The sequence below is a fragment of the Salvelinus alpinus genome, chromosome 34 (genome assembly GCF_045679555.1).
Source record: "Salvelinus alpinus chromosome 34, SLU_Salpinus.1, whole genome shotgun sequence".
In the NCBI taxonomy this organism is placed as follows: Eukaryota; Metazoa; Chordata; class Actinopteri; order Salmoniformes; family Salmonidae; genus Salvelinus; species Salvelinus alpinus.
The window spans coordinates 567,689-594,683 of NC_092119.1; the positions used below are offsets into that span (position 1 = coordinate 567,689).

General features: G+C 44.2%; 2 protein-coding genes across 2 annotated transcripts in view; one reads left to right on the forward strand and one right to left on the reverse strand.

The window, feature by feature from the left end:
- The window catches only part of LOC139563474 (RING finger protein 145-like), a 26,857-nt gene extending 15,781 nt beyond the window's left edge, over nt 1–11,076 (reverse strand). The window contains exons 1-5 of the mRNA XM_071382176.1: nt 10,940–11,076; nt 10,146–10,476; nt 9,010–9,118; nt 7,848–7,939; nt 7,106–7,347 (exon numbers count right to left, since the gene is read on the reverse strand). Coding sequence (XP_071238277.1) covers nt 7,106–7,347; nt 7,848–7,939; nt 9,010–9,118; nt 10,146–10,314 — 612 coding nt within the window. The 5' untranslated portion in view covers nt 10,315–10,476; nt 10,940–11,076. The remainder of the gene's footprint in view (nt 1–7,105; nt 7,348–7,847; nt 7,940–9,009; nt 9,119–10,145; nt 10,477–10,939) is intronic.
- A 321-nt stretch (nt 11,077–11,397) lies between these two features.
- The window catches only part of LOC139563445 (probable carboxypeptidase X1), a 50,056-nt gene continuing 34,458 nt past the window's right edge, over nt 11,398–26,995 (forward strand). The window contains exon 1 of the mRNA XM_071382122.1: nt 11,398–11,727. Coding sequence (XP_071238223.1) covers nt 11,433–11,727 — 295 coding nt within the window. The 5' untranslated portion in view covers nt 11,398–11,432. The remainder of the gene's footprint in view (nt 11,728–26,995) is intronic.

Below are 26,995 nucleotides of genomic sequence, written 5' to 3' on the forward strand. Positions count from 1 at the left end.
AAAGGTGAGATGAAAATAAAAAATAAAAATAAAATTGAGGTGGTTTGGGATGAGATAGACCGCAGAGTGAAGGAAAAGCAGCCAACAAGTGCTCAGCATATGTGGGAACTCATTCAAGACTGTTGGAAAAGCATTCCAGGTGAAGCTGGTTGAGAGAATGCCAAGAGTGTGCAAAGCTGTCATCAAGGCAAAGGGTGGCTACTTTGAAGAAACACTTTTTTGGTTCCTACATGATTCCATATGTGTTATTTCATAGTTTTGATGTCTTCACTATTATTCTACAATGTACAGTAGAAAATAGTAAAAAATAAGAAAAACCCTTGAATGAGTAGGTGTGTCCAAACTTTTGACTGGTACTGTATATATCAACGAATTGGCGAGGGCACTAGAACAGTCTGCAGCACCCAGCCTCACCCTACTAGAATCTGAAGTCAAATATCTACTGTTTGCTGATGATCTGGTGCTTCTGTCACCAACCAAGGAGGGCCTACAGCAGCACCTAGATCTTCTGCACAGATTCTGTCAGACCTGGGCCCTGACAGTAAATCTAAGTAAGACAAAAATAATGGTGTTCCAAAAAAGGTCCAGCTGCCAGGACCACAAATACAAATTCCATCTAGACACCGTTGCTCTAGAGCACACAAAAAACAACACATACCTTGACCTAAACATCAACACCACAGGTAACTTCCACAAAGCTGTGAACGAGCTGAGAGACAAGGCAAGAAGGGCCTTTGATGCCTTCAAAAGGAACATAAAATTCGACATACCAATTAGGATCTGGCTAAAAATACTTGAATCAGTTATAGAACCCATTGCCCTTTATGGTTGTGAGGTCTGGGGTCCGCTCACCAACCAAGAATTCACAAAATGGGACAAACACCAAATTACAACGGAAAACACCAAATAATGCATGCAGAGCACAATTAGGCCTTAGTTAGCATTTACTGGTAGACATCATAAATTAGATGCGAAAGAAACGCACACCTGTTTAGGCGAGGTGCTGGCTAGCGGAGTAGAACACTTGGAAAAGGCCTATAGGTTCACCACTGAAGGTCTGTAGGTTCACCACTGAAGGCCTATAGGTTCACCACTGAAGGTCTATAGGTTCACCACTGAAGGTCTATAGGTTCACCACTGAAGGTCTATAGGTTCACCACTGAAGGTCTATAGGTTCACCACTGAAGGTTCACCACTGAAGGTCTATAGGTTCACCACTGAAGGTCTATAGGTTCACCACTGAAGGTCTATAGGTTCACCACTGAAGGTCTATAGGTTCACCACTGAAGGTCTATAGGTTCACCACTGAAGGTCTATAGGTTCACCACTGAAGGCCTATAGGTTCACCACTGAAGGTTCACCACTGAAGGTCTATAGGTTCACCACTGAAGGTCTATAGGTTCACCACTGAAGGCCTATAGGTTCACCACTGAAGGTCTATAGGGTCACCACTGAAGGCCTATAGGTTCACCACTGAAGGTCTATAGGTTCACCACTGAAGGTCTATAGGTTCACCACTGAAGGTCTATAGGTTCACCACTGAAGATCTATAGGTTCACCACCGAAGGTCTATAGGTTCACCACTGAAGGTTCACCACTGAAGGCCTATAGGTTCACCACTGAAGGCCTATAGGTTCACCACTGAAGGCCTATAGGTTCACCACTGAAGGCCTGAAGGTTCACCACTGAAGGCCTATAGGTTCACCACTGAAGGCCTATAGGTTCACCACTGAAGGCCTATAGGTTCACCACTGAAGGTCTATAGGTTCACCACTGAAGGTCTATAGGTTCACCACTGAAGGCCTGAAGGTTCACCACTGAAGGTCTATAGGTTCACCACTGAAGGCCTATAGGTTCACCACTGAAGATCTATAGGTTCACCACCGAAGGTCTATAGGTTCACCACTGAAGGTTCACCACTGAAGGCCTATAGGTTCACCACTGAAGGCCTATAGGTTCACCACTGAAGGTCTATAGGTTCACCACTGAAGGTTCACCACCGAAGACCTATAGGTTCACCACTGAAGGTCTATAGGTTCACCACTGAAGGCCTATAGGTTCACCACTGAAGGGCTATAGGTTCACCACTGAAGGCCTGAAGGTTCACCACTGAAGGCCTGAAGGTTCACCACTGAAGGCCTATAGGTTCACCACTGAAGGTTCACCACTGAAGGCCTATAGGTTCACCACTGAAGGCCTGAAGGTTCACCACTGAAGGCATATAGGTTCACCACTGAAGGCCTGAAGGTTCACCACTGAAGGTCTATAGGTTCACCACTGAAGGTCTATAGGTTCACCACTGAAGTCCAAGTACAGATGTATCGGACACGATATTGAGGTCTCGTACCACAACACTGAAGACTAAGAAATAATAAATTACGATGACTTAGTAATCTTGTCACCAACAGACCAGGGGCTCCAACAAAGCCAGTCCTTACTAGAACAGTACTGTAAGGACTGGGCCCTGTCCATTAATATGATGAGAAAACATCAACATGATGAGAAAACTAAGTGATGATCTTTCAGAAACATGCCAGATCTCAGGAAAGTAGATACTATACCATTTCACCATCGGAGAAACAACTGGAACAACCCCAAAACAACCCCGGAACAACCCCGAAACAACCCCGGAACAACCCCGGAACAACCCCGGAACAACCCCGAAACAACCCCGAAACAACCCCGAAACAACCCCGAAACAACCCCGGTTTTGCTATATACAGTTGAAGTCGGAAGTTTACATACACTTAGGTTGGAGTCATTAGAACTCGTTTTTCAACCACTCCACAAATGTCTTGTTTAACAAGTTTCGGCAAGTCGGTTAGGACATCTACTTTGTGCATGACAAGTCATTTTTCCAACAATTGTTTACAGACAGATTATTTCACTGTATCACAATTCCAATTTATTGTGGGAAGCTTGTGGACGGCTACCCGACACGTTTGACCCAAGTTAAACAATTTCAAGGCAATGCTACCAAATACTAATTGAGTGTATGTAAACTTCTGTCCCACTGGGAATGTGAGGAAAGAAATAAAAGCTGAAATAAATCATTTTCTCTACTATTATTCTGACATTTCACATTCTTAAAATAAAGTGGTGATCCTAACTGACCTAAAACAGGGATTTTTTACTGGGATTAAATGTCAGGAATTGTGAAAAACTGAGATTAAATGTATTTGGCTCTGGTGTACATAAACGTCCGACTTCAACTGTATATATACTTTTTTGTACTATATGTTTGTTGCTCAAACAGTTTTCATTTATGTAATACTTCATATACAGTTAATTCGGAGAGTATTCAGACCCCTTGACTTTTTCCACATTTTGTTACGTTACAGCTTCATTCTAAAATGGATAAAATTAAAATAAATTCTCATCAATCTACACACAATACCCCATAATGACAAAAAAAAAGTAAAAAAATAAATAAAGCTAATTTATTAAATATAACAAACTGAAATATCACATTTACATAAGTATTCAGACCCTTTACTCAGTACTTTGTTTAAGCACCTTCGACAGCGATTACAGCAACAAGTCTTCTTGGGTATGACGCTACAAGCTTGGCACACCTGTATTTGGGGAGTTTCTCCCATTCTTCTCTGCAGATCCTCTCAAGCTCTGTCAGGTTGGACGGGGAGCGTTGCTGCACTGCTATTTTCAGGTCTCTCCAGAGATATTCGATCAGGTTAAAGTCCGGGCTCTGGCTGGACCACTCAAGGACATTCAGAGACTTGTCCCGAAAGCACTCCTGTGTTGTCTTGACTGTGTGCTTAGGGTTGTTGTCCTGTTGGAAGGTGAACCTTCACCCCAGTCTGAGGTCCTGAGTGCTCTGGAGCAGGTTTTCATAAGGATCTCTCTGTACTTTGCTCCGTTCATCTTTCCCTAGATCCTGACTAGTCTCCCAGTCCCTGCCACTGAAAAACATCCCCACAGCATGATGATGCCACCACCATGCTTCACCGTTGAAACGGTGCCAGGTTTCCTTCAGACGCGACGCTTGGCATTTAGGCCAAAGAGTTCACTCTTGGTTTCATCAGACCAGAGAATCTTGTTTCTCATGGTCTGAGAGTCTTTAGGTGTCTTTTGGCAAACTCCAAGCGGGCTGTCATGTGCCTTTTACTGAAGAGTGGCTTCCGTCTGGCCACTCTACCATAAAGGCCTGATTGGTGGAGTGCTGCAGAGATGGTTGTCCTTCTGGAAGGTTCTCCCATCTCCACAGAGGAAGTCTGAAGCTCTGTCAGAGTGACCATTGGGTTCTTGGTCACCTACGATTTAACAAGCGCATTCGCGAAAAAAGCACTGTCGTTTCACCAATGTGTACCTAACCATAAACATCAATGACTTTCTTTAAAATCAATACACAAGTATATATTTTTTAAACCTGCATATTTAAATAATATTGCCTGCTAACATGACTTTCTTTTAACTAGGGAAAATGTGTCACTTCTCTTGCGTTCCGTGCAGGCAGTCAGGGTATATGCAGCAGTTTGGGCCGTCTGGCTCGTTGCGAACTGTGTAAAGACCATTTATTCCTAACAAAGACCGTAATTAATTTGACAGAATTTGACATAATTATGACATAACATTGAAGGTTGTACAATGTAACAGCAATATTTAGACTTAGGGACGCCACCCGTTAGATAAAATACGGAACGGTTCCGTATTTCACTGAAAGAATAAACGTTTTGTTTTCAAAAATTAGTTTCCGGATTTGACCATATTAATGACCTAAGGCTCGTATTTCTGTGTGTTATTATGTTTAAGTCTATGACTTGATATTTGATAGAGCAGTCTGACTGAGCGATGGTAGGCAGCAGCAGGCTCGTAAGCATTCATTCAAACAGCACTTTCGTGCGTTTTGCCAGCAGCTCTTCGCTGTGCTTCAAGCATTGAGCTGTTTATGACTTCAAGCCTATCAACTCCCGAGATTAGGCTGGTGTAACCGATGTGAAATGGCTAGCTAGTTAGCGGGGTGCGCGCTAATAGCGTTTTAAATCGGTGACGGGACTCGCTCTGAGACCTTGAAGTAGTTGTTCCCCTTGCTCTGCAAGGGCCGCGGCATTTGTGGAGCGATGGGTAACGCTGCTTTGAGGGTGGCTGTTTTCAATGTGTTCCTGGTTCGAGCCCAGGTAGGGGCGGGGAGAGGGACGGAAGCTATACTGTTACACTGGCAATACTAAAGTGCCTATAAGAACATCCAATAGCCAAAGGTATATGAAATACAAATGGTATAGAGAGAAATAGTCCTATAATAACTACAACCTAAAACTTCTTACCTGGGAATATTGAAGACTCATGTTAAAAGGAACCACCAGCTTTCATATGTTCATGTTCTGAGCAAGGAACTTAAACGTTAGCTTTTTTACATGGCACATATTGCACTTTTACTTTCTTCTCCAACACTTTGTTTTTGCATTATTTAAACCATATTGAACATGTTTCATTATTTATTTGAGGCTAAATTGATTGTATTGATGTATTATATTAAGTTAAAATAAAAGTGTTCATTCAGTATTGTTGTAATTGTCATTATTACAAATAAATAAATAAATAAATAAAAATCGCCCGATTAATCGGTATCGGCTTTTTTGGGTCCTCCAATAAATCGGTATCGGTGTTGAAAAATCATAATCGGTCGACCTCTACTCCAGACGTGACACTTGGCATTCAGGCCAAAGAGTTCACTCTTGGTTTCAACAGACCAGAGAATCTTGTTTCTCATGGTCTGAGAGTCCTTTAGGTGCCTTTTGCCAAACTCCAAGTGGGCTGTCATGTAACTTTTACTGAGGAGTGGCTTCCGTCTGGCCACTCTACCATGAAGGCCTGATTGGTGGAGTGATGTAGAGATTGTTGTCCTTCTGGAAGGTTCTCCCATCTCCACAGAGGAACTTTGGAGCTCTGTCAGAGTGACCATCAGGTTTGTGGTCACCTCCCTGACCAAGGCCCTTCTCCCCCGATTGCTCAGTTTGGTCGGGCGGCCAGCTCTAGGAAGAGTCTTGGTGGTTCCAAACTTCTTCCATTTAAGAGTGATGGAGTCCACTGTGTTCTTGGGGACCTTCAATGCTGCAGAAATGTTTTGGTACCCTTCCCCAGATCTGTGCCTCGACACAATCCTGTCTCTGAGCTCTACGGACAATTCCTTCAACCTCGTGGCTTGGTTTTTGCTCTGAAATGCACTGTCAACTGTGGGACCTTATATAGACAGGTGTGTGTCTTTTCAAATCATGTCCAATCAATTGAATTTACCACAGGTAATACATTACCACATTTTAATACATTTGCAAAAATATCTAAAAACCTGTTTTCAATTTGTCATTATGGGGTATTGTGTGTAGATTGCTGAGGATTTAAAAATACATGTTTTTAATCCATTTTAGAATAAGGTTGTAACATAACAAAATGTGGAAAAAGTCAAGGGGTCTGAATACTTTCTGAAGGCACTGTACATTGAGAGAGAGTCGGAGAGAGAAAGATAGTCGGAGAGAAAGTCAGAGAGAGAAAGAGAGAGAGCGAGAGAGTGAGAAAGAGTCAGATAGCGGAATAACGTGAGTGGGTTAGTAATGTGTGAACAGAGATGGGTAGACGGTAGAGTGGGTTAGAGAGAAACAGAGGGAGAGGATATCACTGTGGTGAGTGGGTTAGAGAGAAACAGGAGAGGATATCACTGTGGTGAGTGGGTTAGAGAGAAACAGGAGAGGATATCACTGTGGTGAGTGGGTTAGAGAGAAACAGGAGAGGATATCACTGTGGTGAGTGGGTTAGAGAGAAACAGGAGAGGATATCACTGTGGTGAGTGGGTTAGAGAGAAACAGAGGGAGAGGATATCACTGTGGTATAGTGGGTTAGAGAGAAACAGGAGAGGATATCACTGTGGTATAGTGGGTTAGAGAGAAACAGGAGAGGATATCACTGTGGTGAGTGGGTTAGAGAGAAACAGGAGAGGATATCACTGTGGTATAGTGGGTTAGAGAGAAACAGGAGAGGATATCACTGTGGTGAGTGGGTTAGAGAGAAACAGGAGAGGATATCACTGTGGTATAGTGGGTTAGAGAGAAACAGGAGAGGATATCACTGTGGTGAGTGGGTTACAGTACGGTACCTCCAGTTGAAGCAGCTCAGAGTAGGCTGCCCTGGCCAGCCGGTACGGCACGCACAGATTGGACAGGAGGAACATGGCCACACCTATTCCAGTCAGGACCGTGGAGAAGGAGTTGACCAATAGCAGGGTGTCGTGGGGCATGGCACAGAGACGGGCCAATAGAGGCAGAAGGTGGGCAGAGAACAGCCACACCTTCCTGGTCTTCATGAGGAAGGCACACAACGTACTCAATATGACCTGACCTACACAGGGGCACATGAACACAAACCAGAGAGGGAGAGAGAGAGAGAGAGATACCGAGAGAGAGACACAGAGAGAGAGACACAGAGAGAGAGATACAGAGAGAGAGATACAGAGAGCGAGAGAGAGCGAGAGATACAGAGAGCGAGAGAGAGATACAGAGAGAGAGAGAGACAGAGAGAGAGATACAGAGAGCGAGAGAGAGAGAGAGATACAGAGAGCGAGAGAGAGATACAGAGAGCGAGAGAGAGATACAGAGAGAGAGAGACAGAGAGCGAGATACAGAGAGCGAGAGAGAGATACAGAGACACAGAGAGAGAGAGAGAGAGAGATACAGAGAGCGAGAGAGAGAGAGATACAGAGAGACAGAGAGAAAGAAAGAGAGACAGAAACAGATTTTTTTAAATGCTGTATTATGGTTTGTACAGTGAGTTGTCATGGAAATTAGCCGGTCATAACTATGGGAAAACAAAGGGATATTGTGCACGTGTGTGTGTCTTACTAGTCAGCGAAGAGACAAAGCGGTTGAAGGCCTGAGAGTCGAGGTACAGGGCTCCATCATACCCATACTGCACCTCTCCATGGACATAGTCCCTGTGGAAAAAACACATCAACGGTCACTCACCATGTCAACAACAGCAAGAGGAAAACATCTTTCAGATCTGGTTTTATAAAGGTGGACCAAAGAGGGAAAACAGTCAACTTAAGACAGGAGGGTTAGCCTCTCTATCAACATGTGTATATAGTCATAAATAAGCTTGTATTAAGCTCCACTAGCATTCTGGGAAGTGTAGTTGTTCTCACAAGATTGACCCAAGACGTACAGGCTGTCATAGAAGATGTCACACTCCGTATAGCTATAGAAAATCTATTTGCATTCTGGGAAGTGTAGTTGTTCTCACAAGATTGACCCAAGACGTACAGGCTGTCATAGAAGATGTCACACTCCGTATAGCTATAGAAAATCTATTTGCATTCTGGGAAGTGTAGTTGTTCTCATAAGATTGACCCAAGACGTACAGGCTGTCATAGAAGATGTCACACTCCGTATAGCTATAGAAAATCTATTTGCATTCTGGGAAGTGTAGTTGTTCTCACAAGATTGACCCAAGACGTACAGACTGTCATAGAAGATGTCACACTCCGTATAGCTATAGAAAATCTATTTGCATTCTGGGAAGTGTAGTTGTTCTCACAAGATTGACCCAAGACGTACAGGCTGTCATAGAAGATGTCACACTCCGTATAGCTGTAGAAAATCTATTTGCATTCTGGGAAGTGTAGTTGTTCTCACAAGATTGACCCAAGACGTACAGACTGTCATAGAAGATGTCACACTCCGTATAGCTATAGAAAATCTATTTGCATTCTGGGAAGTGTAGTTGTTCTCACAAGATTGACCCAAGACGTACAGACTGTCATAGAAGATGTCACACTCCGTATCTATTTGCATTGTGGCGGTGTCTGGGAAGAACTGTGAAGTTATAACAGGAGCGTGAGCTGTTAGTACTCAGTACACGGCAGCCATTTTGGGGTTTTGTGACAAACTAGTCTCTCATAATAACAGTCTCAGGTGATTTGATTCCGTGTTGCTGAAATCTGTCTGTATGGTTTTATATCTGTCTGAAATGGTTTTATATCTGTCTGAAAGTGTAGACACTCACTTGGAGATCTGGTGTCCCACGTAAAAGAGCAGAGTGGTGAGGATGTAGAGGTAGAGCTTGATGATGTGTCTCAATGGCAAAACTAACACCACTACGTTGATCACATGACCTGGAGGACAGAGACAACAGCACTGATAGTGGTATTCTCACACACACACAACGAGACATATACACACACAGGTGGGTATAATATGTGGTACGTTCCAAAACCTTTGTAAAATACAAGGTTGCCAACAAAACAACGCATACAAAGTAGCATGATCAATTCACCTCGCTAACTAGCTGCCGAATAGGCATCAACTCACCACGTAGCTTATTGTTAATGTTTATCCACAGGCTACCAGAGCGAGAAGACATTTTTCGGGAATAAACGGTGATGAGTGAAAAACTTTATGAAATGACCCAGTCTCATATCTTATTCTGCCGCTATACAACTTTGTATGCGTTGTTTTTTGGCTACCTTGTTATTTACGAAGTTTTTGGAACAGATTCGTCTTGGAACGTTCCAACAAATTATACCCACCCCACACACAACAAAAACATGTTTGCAACGTAGCAAAACGTTTTGCCACATTTGGCTTGCAATGTCAGGATAGAGGGTTTGATTCCCGAGACCACGCATACGTAAAATGTATGCACACATGACTAAGTCGCTTTGGATAAAAAGAGTCTGCTAAATGGCATATATTACTACCAACACAAAATGTTTCTCATCAAAACTTGAGTTTCTATTGGGCAAATTCAGGTAAGTCCCTCCCTGTTTTGTTCCACTTGCTTCCGTTTAGCTGCTAGTGAACACAGCCCTGATTATCCTCTACAGTGAAATTGTGTGTTTCAGGAAAGACAACACAAATGGTTAAAGTCACGTTGGAGAAATCTGTGATGATATGGTGATGGTTCTGTCTCAAATTGTACCCTATATGTGCACTACTGTTGACCAGGGCCCTATTCCCTACATAGTGCACTACTGTTGACCAGGGCCCTATTCCCTATATAGTACACTACTGTTGACCAGGGCCCTATTCCCTATATAGTACACTACTGTTGACCAGGGCCCTATTCCCTATATAGTGCACTACTGTTGACCAGAGCCCTATGGTGCCATTTGGAACATCGATGACATGTATGAACGTTACCTAGGTAATACAGGTTCCAGATAACATATTTGTATTTGAAGAGCATGTCTTCGTTCTTCGCCCTGAGGTGCTCTGTGAAGCTATCAATGTCACATTTATAGAGCAAGTCCAGTACCAGGATGCTTGGTACCCGCAGAACAATGTTGGCAACGTCTTCCAAACGAGGCATCTTGAGATAATCAGTCCCCTTTTGGCGTGGTAGAAAAATGTTGGTGAGCAGAATGCTTTTGTCACATGGTTAGATCCATGGATGCTCTCATAGATGAGTAGGAAGAGAGGCAGGTAGATGTCGGTCCATCTGACTGGTCCCTCTTCATGGTTGGTTATTCACCTGCCACACACACACACACGTCAGGCAATACCATTGACATTTACTGACATGATCGACACCAAAGTTGACAACAACAAAAAAACGATCAATCTGTCTACCAATGACCGTCGTCCTACTGGTGAAATCTATTAGTTGGCTTTGAAGGCGACGGCCTTGTTTTCTGTCACAAGTGCCCACATTACATAATGAGACTATTGACATTGAAGGTGCACAACCCGAAGTGACCCTAGATAGTTAACTGCTTTACGTTATACGTTCCTTAGTAATCACAAGGTTGTCAGCAAACTACAGCTCAACTGTCGGTCTATTTATGTCGGAGGATAACAGCTAAACCACAGCATTTAATTGTAGCTAGCTAGAACCAGATGTTATTAGAACATGCTAAGACGTTAGCATTCTAGCTAGCTACATTTGATTCTGATATCACGCTTCTGTCACAGTGGCAACATTTCAAAAATTGTACCGGTTGTAAAACCACGAACGATATCCAACGAAACGCATATGCTAGCGTAAATGAGGCTAATATCCTTCTGACAGCATGTTGTAAATGAAAATGGACAGTTATCTAGCTAGAGTTGTTATGGTTTTCCAAACAGTCCTGTCGCTTGCGTGGCCATTTCCGGAATATACGTCATTTGCCGATGACGCTTTAGTTTGCAGCAATGAGATTATGGCAAATGGTTTTTACATTTTTACCAAATTAAATGTCTCACTTTCAAATTAAAAATCAATCATTGAAATAAAGCTATAATCAAATAAGACAGCCTCCGAAATCAGGATACAATAAAATGTAACAATGCTCTATTTCTCACGTGTGCTCTCTTTTTTTACTTTACATATACAGTACTCTAGGTTTTACGGTAATGTGTGCAGCTTATTGATATATTACGGTTTTATAAATACGGGGCGCTTGTGGGTTTAGGTGGACAGCTCTATGTTTCAAGCACAGAAAGAGAATGGCCAAGATATTGTGCATTTTGTCTGCAATAGTTTTTGTCGTGAAAACTGACGATGTCAGCGAATTTAATGCAACGATTACAGCCGTGAACATTACATTGAACTCTACTGTTAACAGAACGATAGCTTTTAAGACGCCCGTGTTGTCATTCTCCACCACCACCACAGCCAATAAAACAGTTTTGGGAAAGAAAAATATGCGAAAGAAAAATGTAGATGACAAGCGCATCGATCAAGACGAGGATGGAAAACATGAAACCAAGAATGGTACAGCAGACGCAAAGAAAGAACCGGGTAAATGTATTACCTAGTCCTTTGCAAATGAGTTTATTCTGAAATTTACATAAGTCAGCATTTAACTGTATGACATTGTGCACATGCCATGGAGGGATTTTCTCAACTTTTTTTGTGCATGGATAGATGTTCTCTACTTTAATAATGATTTATTTAGTTTATACGTTTTTACAGTCGGTCGAATACTGTCATTCTGCCAGATACAGTCACTACTTCCTTTCCTTCTGTATATATATATATATATATATATGTATATATATATATATTTATATTACACATTCTTGTTCTTGATATAAACTTTGAAGAAAAGAAAGACTTGCCAGTATCACTTAGGTTTATTAAGCTGTTATTGATGTAAAGCATGAATTTCTAGCTTATACATTTCTAAGTCCTTATAACTAAGAATTAATTTGATAATATAATTATAATACTTGTATAATATAATTATTTAAAGTAACTGCCCAGTGTTTCCAGATTTCTATGAAATAGGACCTATAATTAATTACAATATCAGTGAAATAGTTTTCCTTCCAAAAAAAATGTTTAATTAAGTTTGTAAAAAATTCTGTGTTTGAATGGTGTGGGCATTCCCCAACAACAGAATGGTGTGGGCATACCCCAACAACAGAATAGTGTGGGCATACCCCAACAACAGAATAGTGTGGGCATACCCTAACAACAGAATAGTGTGGGCATACCCCAACAACAGAATGGTGTGGGCATACCCCAACAACAGAATGGTGTGGGCATACCCCAACTACAGAATGGTGTGGGCATACCCCAACAACAGAATGGTGTGGGCATACCCCAACAACAGAATAGTGTGCGCATACCCCAACAACAGAATAGTGAGTGCATACCCCAACAACAGAATAGTGTGGGTATACCCCAACAACAGAATGGTGTGGGTATTGTTGATAATTGGATATGGAGAAGGGTGAGCCGGTCAAGGATCGATTCAGACAAGGTGGTAAATTGTATGACAAGCGACAGTTTTATTTAAGAGTAAAGATATCTGGTACAAGCGTGCACGGACTTATTCATTTAGCTCATATGGAACTTGCAGAAATAAGCCCAGATAACAGAGTGCATAGACATTTTATACAGTACAGAAAGTAGGTTGAGTCTGGAAGTTCTGGTCCTCTGGTTGGTTCTGATGAGTTGGGCGAGGTCTCCTTCAGGCTAGTATCACTGTCCCATTGGCTCTGAGTAGAGTTCTTTGTCTTCAGAAATGTTCAGCTAAAACAGGAGATTAGGTGTGTGCGTAGATGTTCCTATTTTGACATTTCTGTGTGTCTCTGTAAAATGTTCAGACTGAAGAGGAGATTTTGTGTGTGCGTAGATGTTCCTGTCTTATCTGTGTTTATGAAAGGTTTACGTCAGCCCTCTGTCCTTGGGTATGTGTGTGTCTCAGTATCTCGTGAAATGCAGTACCAAGCACCCTTTTCTTGTCAGTGTTTATAAAAGGTCTATGTCAGCCATCTGTCTCTGGGTGTGTGTGGGTCTCAGTATCTGCTTATGAGTTTGTGAGAAACCCTGTTTTGAAAGAAGTTAGTTATAACAATGTAATAGGGATATGCTTGTGTTATATTAAATGGTATTTATTACAGTATACCCCAACAACAGAATAGTGTGGGCATACCGCAACAACAGAATAGTGTGGGCATACCCCAATGTAACGGATGTGAAATGGCTAGCTAGTTAGCGGGTACGCGCTAGTAGCATTTCAATCAGTTACGTCACTTGCTCTGAAACCAATATGTAGTGTTGCCCCTTGCTCTGCAAGGGCCGTGGCCTTTGTGGAGCGATGGGTAACGATGCTTCGTGGGCGACCGTTGTTGATGTGTGCAGAGGGTCCCTGGTTCGCGCCCGGGTCGGGGCGAGGGGACGCCATAAAGTTATACTGTTACATTGATGCTGTTGACCCGGATCACTGGTTGCTGCGGAAAAGGAGGAGGTTGAAAGGGGGGTGAGTGTAACGGATGTGAAATGGCTAGCTAGTTAGCGGGTACGCGCTAGTAGCATTTCAATCAGTTACGTCACTTGCTCTGAAACCAATATGTAGTGTTGCCCCTTGCTCTGCAAGGGCCGCGGCTTTTGTGGAGCGATGGGTAACGACGCTTCGTGGGTGTCAGTTGTTGATGTGTGCAGAGGGTCCCTGGTTCGCGCCCGTGTTGGGGCGAGGGGACGTACTAAAGTTATACTGTTACACCAACACCAGAATAGTGTGGGCATACCCCAACAACAGAATAGTGTGTGTGTCACGATCGTCTATAGTAGAGAGTGAGGACCAACATGCAGCGCGTGGAAAGTAAGTAATCTTCCTTTTATTTGAAGAGAACGAACACCAAACGAAACCACTTTACAAAATAACAAAACAGACGAACGTGAAGCTAAACATGAACTAGTGCCTACAAACAACATAGAACATCGACATAGACAATACCCCACAAACAGCTAAAGCCTATGGTTACCTTAAATATGGCTCCCAATCAGAGACAACAATAACCAGCTGTCTCTAATTGAGAACCCATTCAGGCAACCATAGACTTCCCTAGACAACTACACACAACCATAGACACAGCTAGATACCTATACTAAACATAAACCCAACTACTCTAATAAACCCCCTAAACCTTACAACCACCCTAGACACTACAAAAACACATACACTCCCCATGTCACACCCTGACCTAACTAAAATAATAAATAAAACAAAGAATACTAAGGCCAGGGCGTGACAGTGTGCATACCCCAACAACCGCTGATTGGTCAGTTTATCCTCCTCTAGGCCGCTGATTGGTCAGTTTATCCTCCCGAGGAGTATTTCCATATGAGGAAATAGCAAGCATTTTTTAAATGTCTGTTTGAGATACAAGTTTGAGGTGGGGTTTTTGAAGTGTTTTTTTTTTCTTCTCCAATTTATGCTTTGGCCACAAATACGATTAAGGACGAGTCAACAACATTATTTGGATATGAGTTAACAGAATATGAACTTTTAAAAGTAAGATTTTCACAGTTTCTTTAATAATGTAATAAAGGTATAATATAATTACAAAAAAAAAAGTATAATAATCACTTGAATACGGCCACTTTGTCACTCCTCCTTACAGGCTGACCACACCGCTCGCGTTGCAAAATACATTTAGAAATCCATGTTATTCAATTATTGCACCCACACTGCTCGCGCGAAATCCTTTCTATTTCTGACGCAGATCGCGCTGCAAGTCCCGCCTCTCCCATCTCTCCTCATTGGTTTATAGAAGCAGGTACCCAGGTGCCATCTCCTCATTGGTTATACCCACGTGGGTGATTGAAAGACGAACTGTGTTGCCGGTTGTCGTGGTAATAATATGAAAGTTTAGATGCCAATCACCATATAAATTCAAAGATGAAAAAGCCTGGAAGGAGGAGAGATGACTAGAAACGATTCGGTTGATCTTTTTATGTGTGGATTAATTGTTGGAGTAGAGGACCTTGTGCGGCTGAGGAGAGCGTGATCACACAGTCGTCCGGAACAGCTGGTGCTCTCATGCATCTTTCAGTGTTATTTGCCTCGAAGTGAGCATAGAAGTAGTTTAGCTCATCTCGTAGGCTCGTGTCACTGGGCAGCTCTCGGCTGTGCTTCCCTTTGTAGTCTGTAATAGTTTGCAAGCTCTGCCACATCCGACGAGTGTCAGAGCCGGTGTAGTACGATTTGATTTTAGTCCTGTATTGACGCTTAGCCTGTTTGATGGTTCGTCGGAGGGCATAGCAGGATTTCTTATAAGCTTCCGGGTTAGAGTCCCGCTCCTTGAAAGCGGCAGCTCTACCCTTTAGCTCAGTGCGGATGCTGCCTGTAACCCATTGCTTCTGGTTGGAGTATGTACGTACAGTCACTGTGGGGATGACGTCCTTGATGCACTTATTAATGAAGCCAGTGACTGATGTGGTGTACTCAATACCATCGGAAGAATCCCGGAACATTTTCCAGTCTGTGCTAGCAAAACAGTCCTGTGGCTTAGCATCTGCTTCATCTGACTACTTTTTTATTGACCGAGTCACTGGTACTTCCTGCTTAAATTTTTGCTTGTAAGCAGGAATCAGAAGGATATAGTTATGGTCAGATTTGCCAAATGGAGGGCGAGGGAGAGCTTTGTACCCGTCTCTGTGTGTGGAGTAAAGGTGGTCTAGAGTTGTTTTCCCTCTTGTTGCACATTTAATATGCTGATAGAAATTTGGTAAAACTGATTTAAGTTTCCCTGCATTAATGTCTCCGGCCACTAGGAGCGCCACCTCTGGATGAGCATTTTCCGGTTTGCTTATGGCGGAATGCAGCTCATTCAATGCTGTCTTAGTGCCAGCCTCTGACTGTGGTGGTATGTAAACAGCTACAAAGAATCACTATTGAAAACTCTCTAGGTAGATAGTGTGGTCTACAGCTTATCATGAGATACTCTACCTCAGATGAGCAAAACCTTGAGACTTCCTTAGATATCGTGCACCAGCTGTTGTTTACAAATATTGTTTACAAATATACATTGTCCACCCCCCTTTGTCTTACCAGATGCCGCTGTTCTATCCTGCCGATACAGCGTATAACCAGCCAGCTGTATGTTGATAATGTCGTCGTTCAGGCCCGATTATGTGAGGCATAAGATATTGCCGTTTTGAATGTCCCGTTGGTAGTTTAATCGTCGGTCATCGATTTTATTTTCCAATGATTTTATGTTAGCTAGTAGAACGGAAGGAAGTGGGGGTTTATTCGATCGCCGACGAATTCTCCGAAGTCAGCCTGACCCCCGTCCTATTTTTCTCCGTCTTCTCTTCACTCAAATGACGGGTATTTGGGACCGTTCCCGGGAAAGCAATATGTCCTTCACGTCGAACTCGTCAGACTCTTTAAAAAAAATTATAATAGCTTGTGCCAGTTCGTGGTGAGTAATCGCTGTTCTGATGTCCAGAAGTTATTTTCAGTCATAAGTGACGGTAGCAGCAACATTATGTACAAAATAAGGAAAATAACTAGTTACAAACAACAACAAAAAAACAAAGAAAAAAAACACGGTTGGTTAGGAGCACGTAAAACGTCAGCCATCTTCTCCGGCGCTGTGATACACACTACGTCTCAGTTGACTCCCTTTTTTCTACTTCCCGAATGGCACCCTATTCCCTTTATAGTGCTTCTTTCCTATAGGCTCTGGTCAAAAGTAGTGCACTATATACCTCCTGGGCTCGGGTCAAAAGTAGTGCACTATGTAGGGAATAGGGTGCCATTTGAGATGCACATCCTGACTAACCCTGTCTGAGTCTCATATAACATCCCAGCTCTGCCCTGACTATAACCCTGTCTGAGTCTCATATTACATCCCAGCTCTGCCCTGACTATAACCCTGTCTAAATGAGTGTCATATAACATCCCAGCTCTGCCCTGACTATAACCCTGTCTGAGTCTCATATTACATCCCAGCTCTGCCCTGACTATAACCCTGTCTAAATGAGTCTCATATTACATCCCAGCTCTGCCCTGACTATAACCCTGTCTGAGTCTCATATTACATCCCTGCTCTGCCCTGACTATAACCCTGTCTGAGTCTCATATTACATCCCAGCTCTGCCCTGACTATAACCCTGTCTAAATGAGTCTCATATAACATCCCAGCTCTGCCCTGACTATAACCCTGTCTGAGTCTCATATTACATCCCAGCTCTGCCCTGACTATAACCCTGTCTGACTGAGTCTCATATAACATCCCAGCTCTGCCCTGACTATAACCCTGTCTGAGTCTCATATTACATCCCAGCTCTGACCTGACTATAACCCTGTCTGACTGAGTCTCATATTACATCCCTGCTCTGCCCTGACTATAACCCTGTCTAAATGAGTCTCATATTACATCCCAGCTCTGCCCTGACTATAACCCTGTCTGAGTCTCATATTACATCCCAGCTCTGCCCTGACTATAACCCTGTCTGAGTCTCATATTACATCCCAGCTCTGCCCTGACTATAACCCTGACTGAGTCTCATATTACAACCCAGCTCTGCCCTGACTATAACCCTGTCTAACTGAGTCTCATATTACATCCCAGCTCTGCCCTGACTATAACCCTGTCTAACTGAGTCTCATATTACATCCCAGCTCTGCCCTGACTATAACCCTGTCTAACTGAGTCTCATATTACATCCCAGCTCCGCCCTGACTATAACCCTGTCTAAATGAGTCTCATATTACATCCCAGCTCTGCCCTGACTATAACCCTGTCTAAATGAGTCTCATATTACATCCCAGCTCTGCCCTGACTATAACCCTGTCTAACTGAGTCTCATATTACATCCCAGCTCTGCCCTGACTATAACCCTGTCTGAGTCTCATATTACAACCCAGCTCTGCCCTGACTATAACCCTGTCTGAGTCTCATATTACAACCCAGCTCTGCCCTGACTATAACCCTGTCTGTGTCTCATATTACATCCCAGCTCTGCCCTGACTATAACCCTGTCTGAGTCTCATATTACAACCCAGCTCTGCCCTGACTATAACCCAGTCTAAATGAGTCTCATATTACAACCCAGCTCAGCCCTGACTATAACCCTGTCTGAGTCTCATATTACAACCCAGCTCTGCCCTGACTATAACCCTGTCTGAGTCTCATATTACAACCCAGCTCTGCCCTGACTATAACCCTGTCTGAGTCTCATATTACATCCCAGCTCTGCCCTGACTATAACCCTGTCTGAGTCTCATATTACAACCCAGCTCTGCCCTGACTATAACCCTGTCTAAATGAGTCTCATATTACATCCCAGCTCTGCCCTGACTATAACCCTGTCTAAATGAGTCACATATTACAACCCAGCTCAGCCCTGACTATAACCCTGTCTGAGTCTCATATTACAACCCAGCTCTGCCCTGACTATAACCCTGTCTAAATGAGTCTCATATTACATCCCAGCTCTGCCCTGACTATAACCCTGTCTGAGTCTCATATTACAACCCAGCTCTGCCCTGACTATAACCCAGTCTAAATGAGTCTCATATTACATCCCAGCTCTGCCCTGACTATAACCCTGTCTAACTGAGTCTCATATTACAACCCAGCTCTGCCCTGACTATAACCCTGTCTAAATGAGTCTCATATTACAACCCAGCTCAGCCCTGACTATAACCCTGCCTGAGTCTCATATTACATCCCAGCTCTGCCCTGACTATAACCCAGTCTGACTGAGTCTCATATTACATCCCAGCTCTGCCCTGACTATAACCCTGTCTGAGTCTCATATTACATCCCAGCTCTGCCCTGACTATAACCCAGTCTAAATGAGTCTCATATTACAACCCAGCTCAGCCCTGACTATAACCCTGTCTGAGTCTCATATTACAACCCAGCTCTGCCCTGACTATAACCCTGTCTAAATGAGTCTCATATTACATCCCAGCTCAGCCCTGACTATAACCCTGTCTGAGTCTCATATTACATCCCTGCTCTGCCCTGACTATAACCCTGTCTAAATGAGTCTCATATTACATCCCAGCTCTGCCCTGACTATAACCCTGTCTGAGTCTCATATTACATCCCAGCTCTGCCCTGACTATAACCCTGTCTGAGTCTCATATTACATCCCAGCTCTGCCCTGACTATAACCCTGACTGAGTCTCATATTACAACCCAGCTCTGCCCTGACTATAACCCTGTCTAACTGAGTCTCATATTACATCCCAGCTCTGCCCTGACTATAACCCTGTCTAACTGAGTCTCATATTACATCCCAGCTCTGCCCTGACTATAACCCTGTCTAACTGAGTCTCATATTACATCCCAGCTCCGCCCTGACTATAACCCTGTCTAAATGAGTCTCATATTACATCCCAGCTCTGCCCTGACTATAACCCTGTCTAAATGAGTCTCATATTACATCCCAGCTCTGCCCTGACTATAACCCTGTCTAACTGAGTCTCATATTACATCCCAGCTCTGCCCTGACTATAACCCTGTCTGAGTCTCATATAACAACCCAGCTCTGCCCTGACTATAATCCTGTCTGAGTCTCATATTACAACCCAGCTCTGCCCTGACTATAACCCTGTCTGAGTCTCATATTACATCCCAGCTCTGCCCTGACTATAACCCTGTCTGAGTCTCATATTACAACCCAGCTCTGCCCTGACTATAACCCAGTCTAAATGAGTCTCATATTACAACCCAGCTCAGCCCTGACTATAACCCTGTCTGAGTCTCATATTACAACCCAGCTCTGCCCTGACTATAACCCTGTCTGAGTCTCATATTACAACCCAGCTCTGCCCTGACTATAACCCTGTCTGAGTCTCATATTACATCCCAGCTCTGCCCTGACTATAACCCTGTCTGAGTCTCATATTACAACCCAGCTCTGCCCTGACTATAACCCTGTCTAAATGAGTCTCATATTACATCCCAGCTCTGCCCTGACTATAACCCTGTCTAAATGAGTCACATATTACAACCCAGCTCAGCCCTGACTATAACCCTGTCTGAGTCTCATATTACAACCCAGCTCTGCCCTGACTATAACCCTGTCTAAATGAGTCTCATATTACATCCCAGCTCTGCCCTGACTATAACCCTGTCTGAGTCTCATATTACAACCCAGCTCTGCCCTGACTATAACCCAGTCTAAATGAGTCTCATATTACATCCCAGCTCTGCCCTGACTATAACCCTGTCTAACTGAGTCTCATATTACAACCCAGCTCTGCCCTGACTATAACCCTGTCTAAATGAGTCTCATATTACAACCCAGCTCAGCCCTGACTATAACCCTGCCTGAGTCTCATATTACATCCCAGCTCTGCCCTGACTATAACCCAGTCTGACTGAGTCTCATATTACATCCCAGCTCTGCCCTGACTATAACCCTGTCTGAGTCTCATATTACATCCCAGCTCTGCCCTGACTATAACCCAGTCTAAATGAGTCTCATATTACAACCCAGCTCAGCCCTGACTATAACCCTGTCTGAGTCTCATATTACAACCCAGCTCTGCCCTGACTATAACCCTGTCTAAATGAGTCTCATATTACAACCCAGCTCAGCCCTGACTATAACCCTGTCTGAGTCTCATATTACATCCCAGCTCAGCCCTGACTATAACCCTGTCTGAGTCTCATATTACATCCCAGCTCTGCCCTGACTATAACCCTGTCTGAGTCTCATATTACATCCCAGCTCTGCCCTGACTATAACCCTGTCTGAGTCTCATATTACATCCCAGCTCTGCCCTGACTATAACCCTGTCTGAGTCTCATATTACATCCCAGCTCTGCCCTGACTATAACCCTGTCTGAGTCTCATATTACAACCCAGCTCTGCCCTGACTATAACCCTGTCTAAATGAGTCTCATATTACATCCCATCTCTGCCCTGACTATAACCCTGTCTGACTGAGTCTCATATTACAACCCAGCTCTGCCCTGGCTATAACCCTGTCTGAGTCTCATATTACAACCCAGCTCTGCCCTGACTATAACCCTGTCTAAATGAGTCTCATATTACATCCCAGCTCTGCCCTGACTATAACCCTGTCTGAGTCTCATATTACATCCCAGCTCTGCCCTGACTATAACCCTGTCTGAGTCTCATATTACAACCCAGCTCTGCCCTGACTATAACCCTGTCTAAATGAGTCTCATATTACATCCCAGCTCTGCCCTGACTATAACCCTGTCTGAGTCTCATATTACATCCCTGCTCTGCCCTGACTATAACCCTGTCTAAATGAGTCTCATATTACAACCCAGCTCTGCCCTGACTATAACCCTGTCTGAGTCTCATATTACATCCCAGCTCTGCCCTGACTATAACCCTGTCTGAGTCTCATATTACAACCCAGCTCTGCCCTGACTATAACCCTGTCTAAATGAGTCTCATATTACATCCCAGCTCTGCCCTGACTATAACCCTGTCTGAGTCTCATATTACAACCCAGCTCTGCCCTGGCTATAACCCTGTCTGATTCTCATATTACATCCCAGCTCTGCCCTGACTATAACCCTGTCTGAGTCTCATATTACATCCCAGCTCTGCCCTGACTATAACCCTGTCTGAGTCTCATATTACAACCCAGCTCTGCCCTGACTATAACCCTGTCTAAATGAGTCTCATATTACATCCCAGCTCTGCCCTGACTATAACCCTGTCTGAGTCTCATATTACATCCCTGCTCTGCCCTGACTATAACCCTGTCTAAATGAGTCTCATATTACAACCCAGCTCTGCCCTGACTATAACCCTGTCTGAGTCTCATATTACATCCCAGCTCTGCCCTGACTATAACCCTGTCTGAGTCTCATATTACAACCCAGCTCTGCCCTGACTATAACCCTGTCTAAATGAGTCTCATATTACATCCCAGCTCTGCCCTGACTATAACCCTGTCTGAGTCTCATATTACAACCCAGCTCTGCCCTGGCTATAACCCTGTCTGAGTCTCATATTACATCCCAGCTCTGCCCTGACTATAACCCTGTCTGAGTCTCATATTACATCCCAGCTCTGCCCTGACTATAACCCTGTCTGAGTCTCATATTACATCCCAGCTCTGCCCTGACTATAACCCTGTCTGAGTCTCATATTACAACCCAGCTCTGCCCTGACTATAACCCTGTCTAAATGAGTCTCATATTACATCCCAGCTCTGCCCTGACTATAACCCTGTCTGACTGAGTCTCATATTACAACCCAGCTCTGCCCTGATTATAACCCTGTCTGACTGAGTCTCATATTACAACCCAGCTCTGCCCTGACTATAACCCTGTCTGAGTCTCATATTACATCCCAGCTCTGCCCTGACTATAACCCTGTCTAAATGAGTCTCATATTACAACCCAGCTCAGCCCTGACTATAACCCTGTCTGAGTCTCATATTACATCCCAGCTCAGCCCTGACTATAACCCTGTCTGAGTCTCATATTACATCCCAGCTCTGCCCTGACTATAACCCTGTCTGAGTCTCATATTACATCCCAGCTCTGCCCTGACTATAACCCTGTCTGAGTCTCATATTACATCCCAGCTCTGCCCTGACTATAACCCTGTCTGAGTCTCATATTACATCCCAGCTCTGCCCTGACTATAACCCTGTCTGAGTCTCATATTACAACCCAGCTCTGCCCTGACTATAACCCTGTCTAAATGAGTCTCATATTACATCCCATCTCTGCCCTGACTATAACCCTGTCTGACTGAGTCTCATATTACAACCCAGCTCTGCCCTGGCTATAACCCTGTCTGAGTCTCATATTACAACCCAGCTCTGCCCTGACTATAACCCTGTCTAAATGAGTCTCATATTACATCCCAGCTCTGCCCTGACTATAACCCTGTCTGAGTCTCATATTACATCCCAGCTCTGCCCTGACTATAACCCTGTCTGAGTCTCATATTACAACCCAGCTCTGCCCTGACTATAACCCTGTCTAAATGAGTCTCATATTACATCCCAGCTCTGCCCTGACTATAACCCTGTCTGAGTCTCATATTACATCCCTGCTCTGCCCTGACTATAACCCTGTCTAAATGAGTCTCATATTACAACCCAGCTCTGCCCTGACTATAACCCTGTCTGAGTCTCATATTACATCCCAGCTCTGCCCTGACTATAACCCTGTCTGAGTCTCATATTACAACCCAGCTCTGCCCTGACTATAACCCTGTCTAAATGAGTCTCATATTACATCCCAGCTCTGCCCTGACTATAACCCTGTCTGAGTCTCATATTACAACCCAGCTCTGCCCTGGCTATAACCCTGTCTGAGTCTCATATTACATCCCAGCTCTGCCCTGACTATAACCCTGTCTGAGTCTCATATTACATCCCAGCTCTGCCCTGACTATAACCCTGTCTGAGTCTCATATTACATCCCAGCTCTGCCCTGACTATAACCCTGTCTGAGTCTCATATTACAACCCAGCTCTGCCCTGACTATAACCCTGTCTAAATGAGTCTCATATTACATCCCATCTCTGCCCTGACTATAACCCTGTCTGACTGAGTCTCATATTACAACCCAGCTCTGCCCTGGCTATAACCCTGTCTGAGTCTCATATTACAACCCAGCTCTGCCCTGACTATAACCCTGTCTAAATGAGTCTCATATTACATCCCAGCTCTGCCCTGACTATAACCCTGTCTGAGTCTCATATTACATCCCAGCTCTGCCCTGACTATAACCCTGTCTGAGTCTCATATTACAACCCAGCTCTGCCCTGACTATAACCCTGTCTAAATGAGTCTCATATTACATCCCAGCTCTGCCCTGACTATAACCCTGTCTGAGTCTCATATTACATCCCTGCTCTGCCCTGACTATAACCCTGTCTAAATGAGTCTCATATTACAACCCAGCTCTGCCCTGACTATAACCCTGTCTGAGTCTCATATTACATCCCAGCTCTGCCCTGACTATAACCCTGTCTGAGTCTCATATTACAACCCAGCTCTGCCCTGACTATAACCCTGTCTAAATGAGTCTCATATTACATCCCAGCTCTGCCCTGACTATAACCCTGTCTGAGTCTCATATTACAACCCAGCTCTGCCCTGGCTATAACCCTGTCTGAGTCTCATATTACATCCCAGCTCTGCCCTGACTATAACCCTGTCTGAGTCTCATATTACATCCCAGCTCTGCCCTGACTATAACCCTGTCTGAGTCTCATATTACATCCCAGCTCTGCCCTGACTATAACCCTGTCTGAGTCTCATATTACAACCCAGCTCTGCCCTGACTATAACCCTGTCTAAATGAGTCTCATATTACATCCCAGCTCTGCCCTGACTATAACCCTGTCTGACTGAGTCTCATATTACAACCCAGCTCTGCCCTGATTATAACCCTGTCTGACTGAGTCTCATATTACAACCCAGCTCTGCCCTGACTATAACCCTGTCTGAGTCTCATATTACATCCCAGCTCTGCCCTGACTATAACCCTGTCTAAATGAGTCTCATATTACATCCCAGCTCTGCCCTGACTATAACCCTGTCTGAGTCTCATATTACATCCCAGCTCTGCCCTGACTATAACCCTGTCTGAGTCTCATATTACAACCCAGCTCTGCCCTGACTATAACCCTGTCTAAATGAGTCTCATATTACATCCCAGCTCTGCCCTGACTATAACCCTGTCTGAGTCTCATATTACATCCCTGCTCTGCCCTGACTATAACCCTGTCTAAATGAGTCTCATATTACAACCCAGCTCTGCCCTGACTATAACCCTGTCTGAGTCTCATATTACATCCCAGCTCTGCCCTGACTATAACCCTGTCTGAGTCTCATATTACAACCCAGCTCTGCCCTGACTATAACCCTGTCTAAATGAGTCTCATATTACATCCCAGCTCTGCCCTGACTATAACCCTGTCTGAGTCTCATATTACATCCCTGCTCTGCCCTGACTATAACCCTGTCTAAATGAGTCTCATATTACAACCCAGCTCTGCCCTGACTATAACCCTGTCTGAGTCTCATATTACATCCCAGCTCTGCCCTGACTATAACCCTGTCTGAGTCTCATATTACAACCCAGCTCTGCCCTGACTATAACCCTGTCTAAATGAGTCTCATATTACATCCCAGCTCTGCCCTGACTATAACCCTGTCTGAGTCTCATATTACAACCCAGCTCTGCCCTGGCTATAACCCTGTCTGAGTCTCATATTACATCCCAGCTCTGCCCTGACTATAACCCTGTCTGAGTCTCATATTACATCCCAGCTCTGCCCTGACTATAACCCTGTCTGAGTCTCATATTACATCCCAGCTCTGCCCTGACTATAACCCTGTCTGAGTCTCATATTACAACCCAGCTCTGCCCTGACTATAACCCTGTCTAAATGAGTCTCATATTACATCCCAGCTCTGCCCTGACTATAACCCTGTCTGACTGAGTCTCATATTACAACCCAGCTCTGCCCTGATTATAACCCTGTCTGACTGAGTCTCATATTACAACCCAGCTCTGCCCTGACTATAACCCTGTCTGAGTCTCATATTACATCCCAGCTCTGCCCTGACTATAACCCTGTCTAAATGAGTCTCATATTACATCCCAGCTCTGCCCTGACTATAACCCTGTCTGAGTCTCATATTACATCCCAGCTCTGCCCTGACTATAACCCTGTCTGAGTCTCATATTACAACCCAGCTCTGCCCTGACTATAACCCTGTCTAAATGAGTCTCATATTACATCCCAGCTCTGCCCTGACTATAACCCTGTCTGAGTCTCATATTACATCCCTGCTCTGCCCTGACTATAACCCTGTCTAAATGAGTCTCATATTACAACCCAGCTCTGCCCTGACTATAACCCTGTCTGAGTCTCATATTACATCCCAGCTCTGCCCTGACTATAACCCTGTCTGAGTCTCATATTACAACCCAGCTCTGCCCTGACTATAACCCTGTCTAAATGAGTCTCATATTACATCCCAGCTCTGCCCTGACTATAACCCTGTCTGAGTCTCATATTACAACCCAGCTCTGCCCTGGCTATAACCCTGTCTGAGTCTCATATTACATCCCAGCTCTGCCCTGACTATAACCCTGTCTGAGTCTCATATTACATCCCAGCTCTGCCCTGACTATAACCCTGTCTGAGTCTCATATTACATCACAGCTCTGCCCTGACTATAACCCTGTCTGAGTCTCATATTACAACCCAGCTCTGCCCTGACTATAACCCTGTCTAAATGAGTCTCATATTACATCCCAGCTCTGCCCTGACTATAACCCTGTCTGACTGAGTCTCATATTACAACCCAGCTCTGCCCTGACTATAACCCTGTCTGACTGAGTCTCATATTACAACCCAGCTCTGCCCTGACTATAACCCTGTCTAAATGAGTCTCATATTACAACCCAGCTCTGCCCTGACTATAACCCTGTCTGACTGAGTCTCATATTACAACCCAGCTCTGCCCTGACTATAACCCTGTCTGACTGAGTCTCATATTACAACCCAGCTCTGCCCTGACTATAACCCTGTCTGTCTGAGTCTCATATTACATCCCAGCTCTGCCCTGACTATAACCCTGTCTAAATGAGTCTCATATTACGTAACAGCTGTGCATGTTGCTCTGTCCCTTCCTGGTTCACTGATCTCCAGTCCAATGCTCTGCACTCCCACTACACTGACTCCCCCGTTCGAGGAGTGGGGTGTGTGTGTGTGTGAGGAAGGAACGGGTTCTCCTCAACTTCCAGGGAAGTTGTTTGTCACACACACACACACACACACACACACA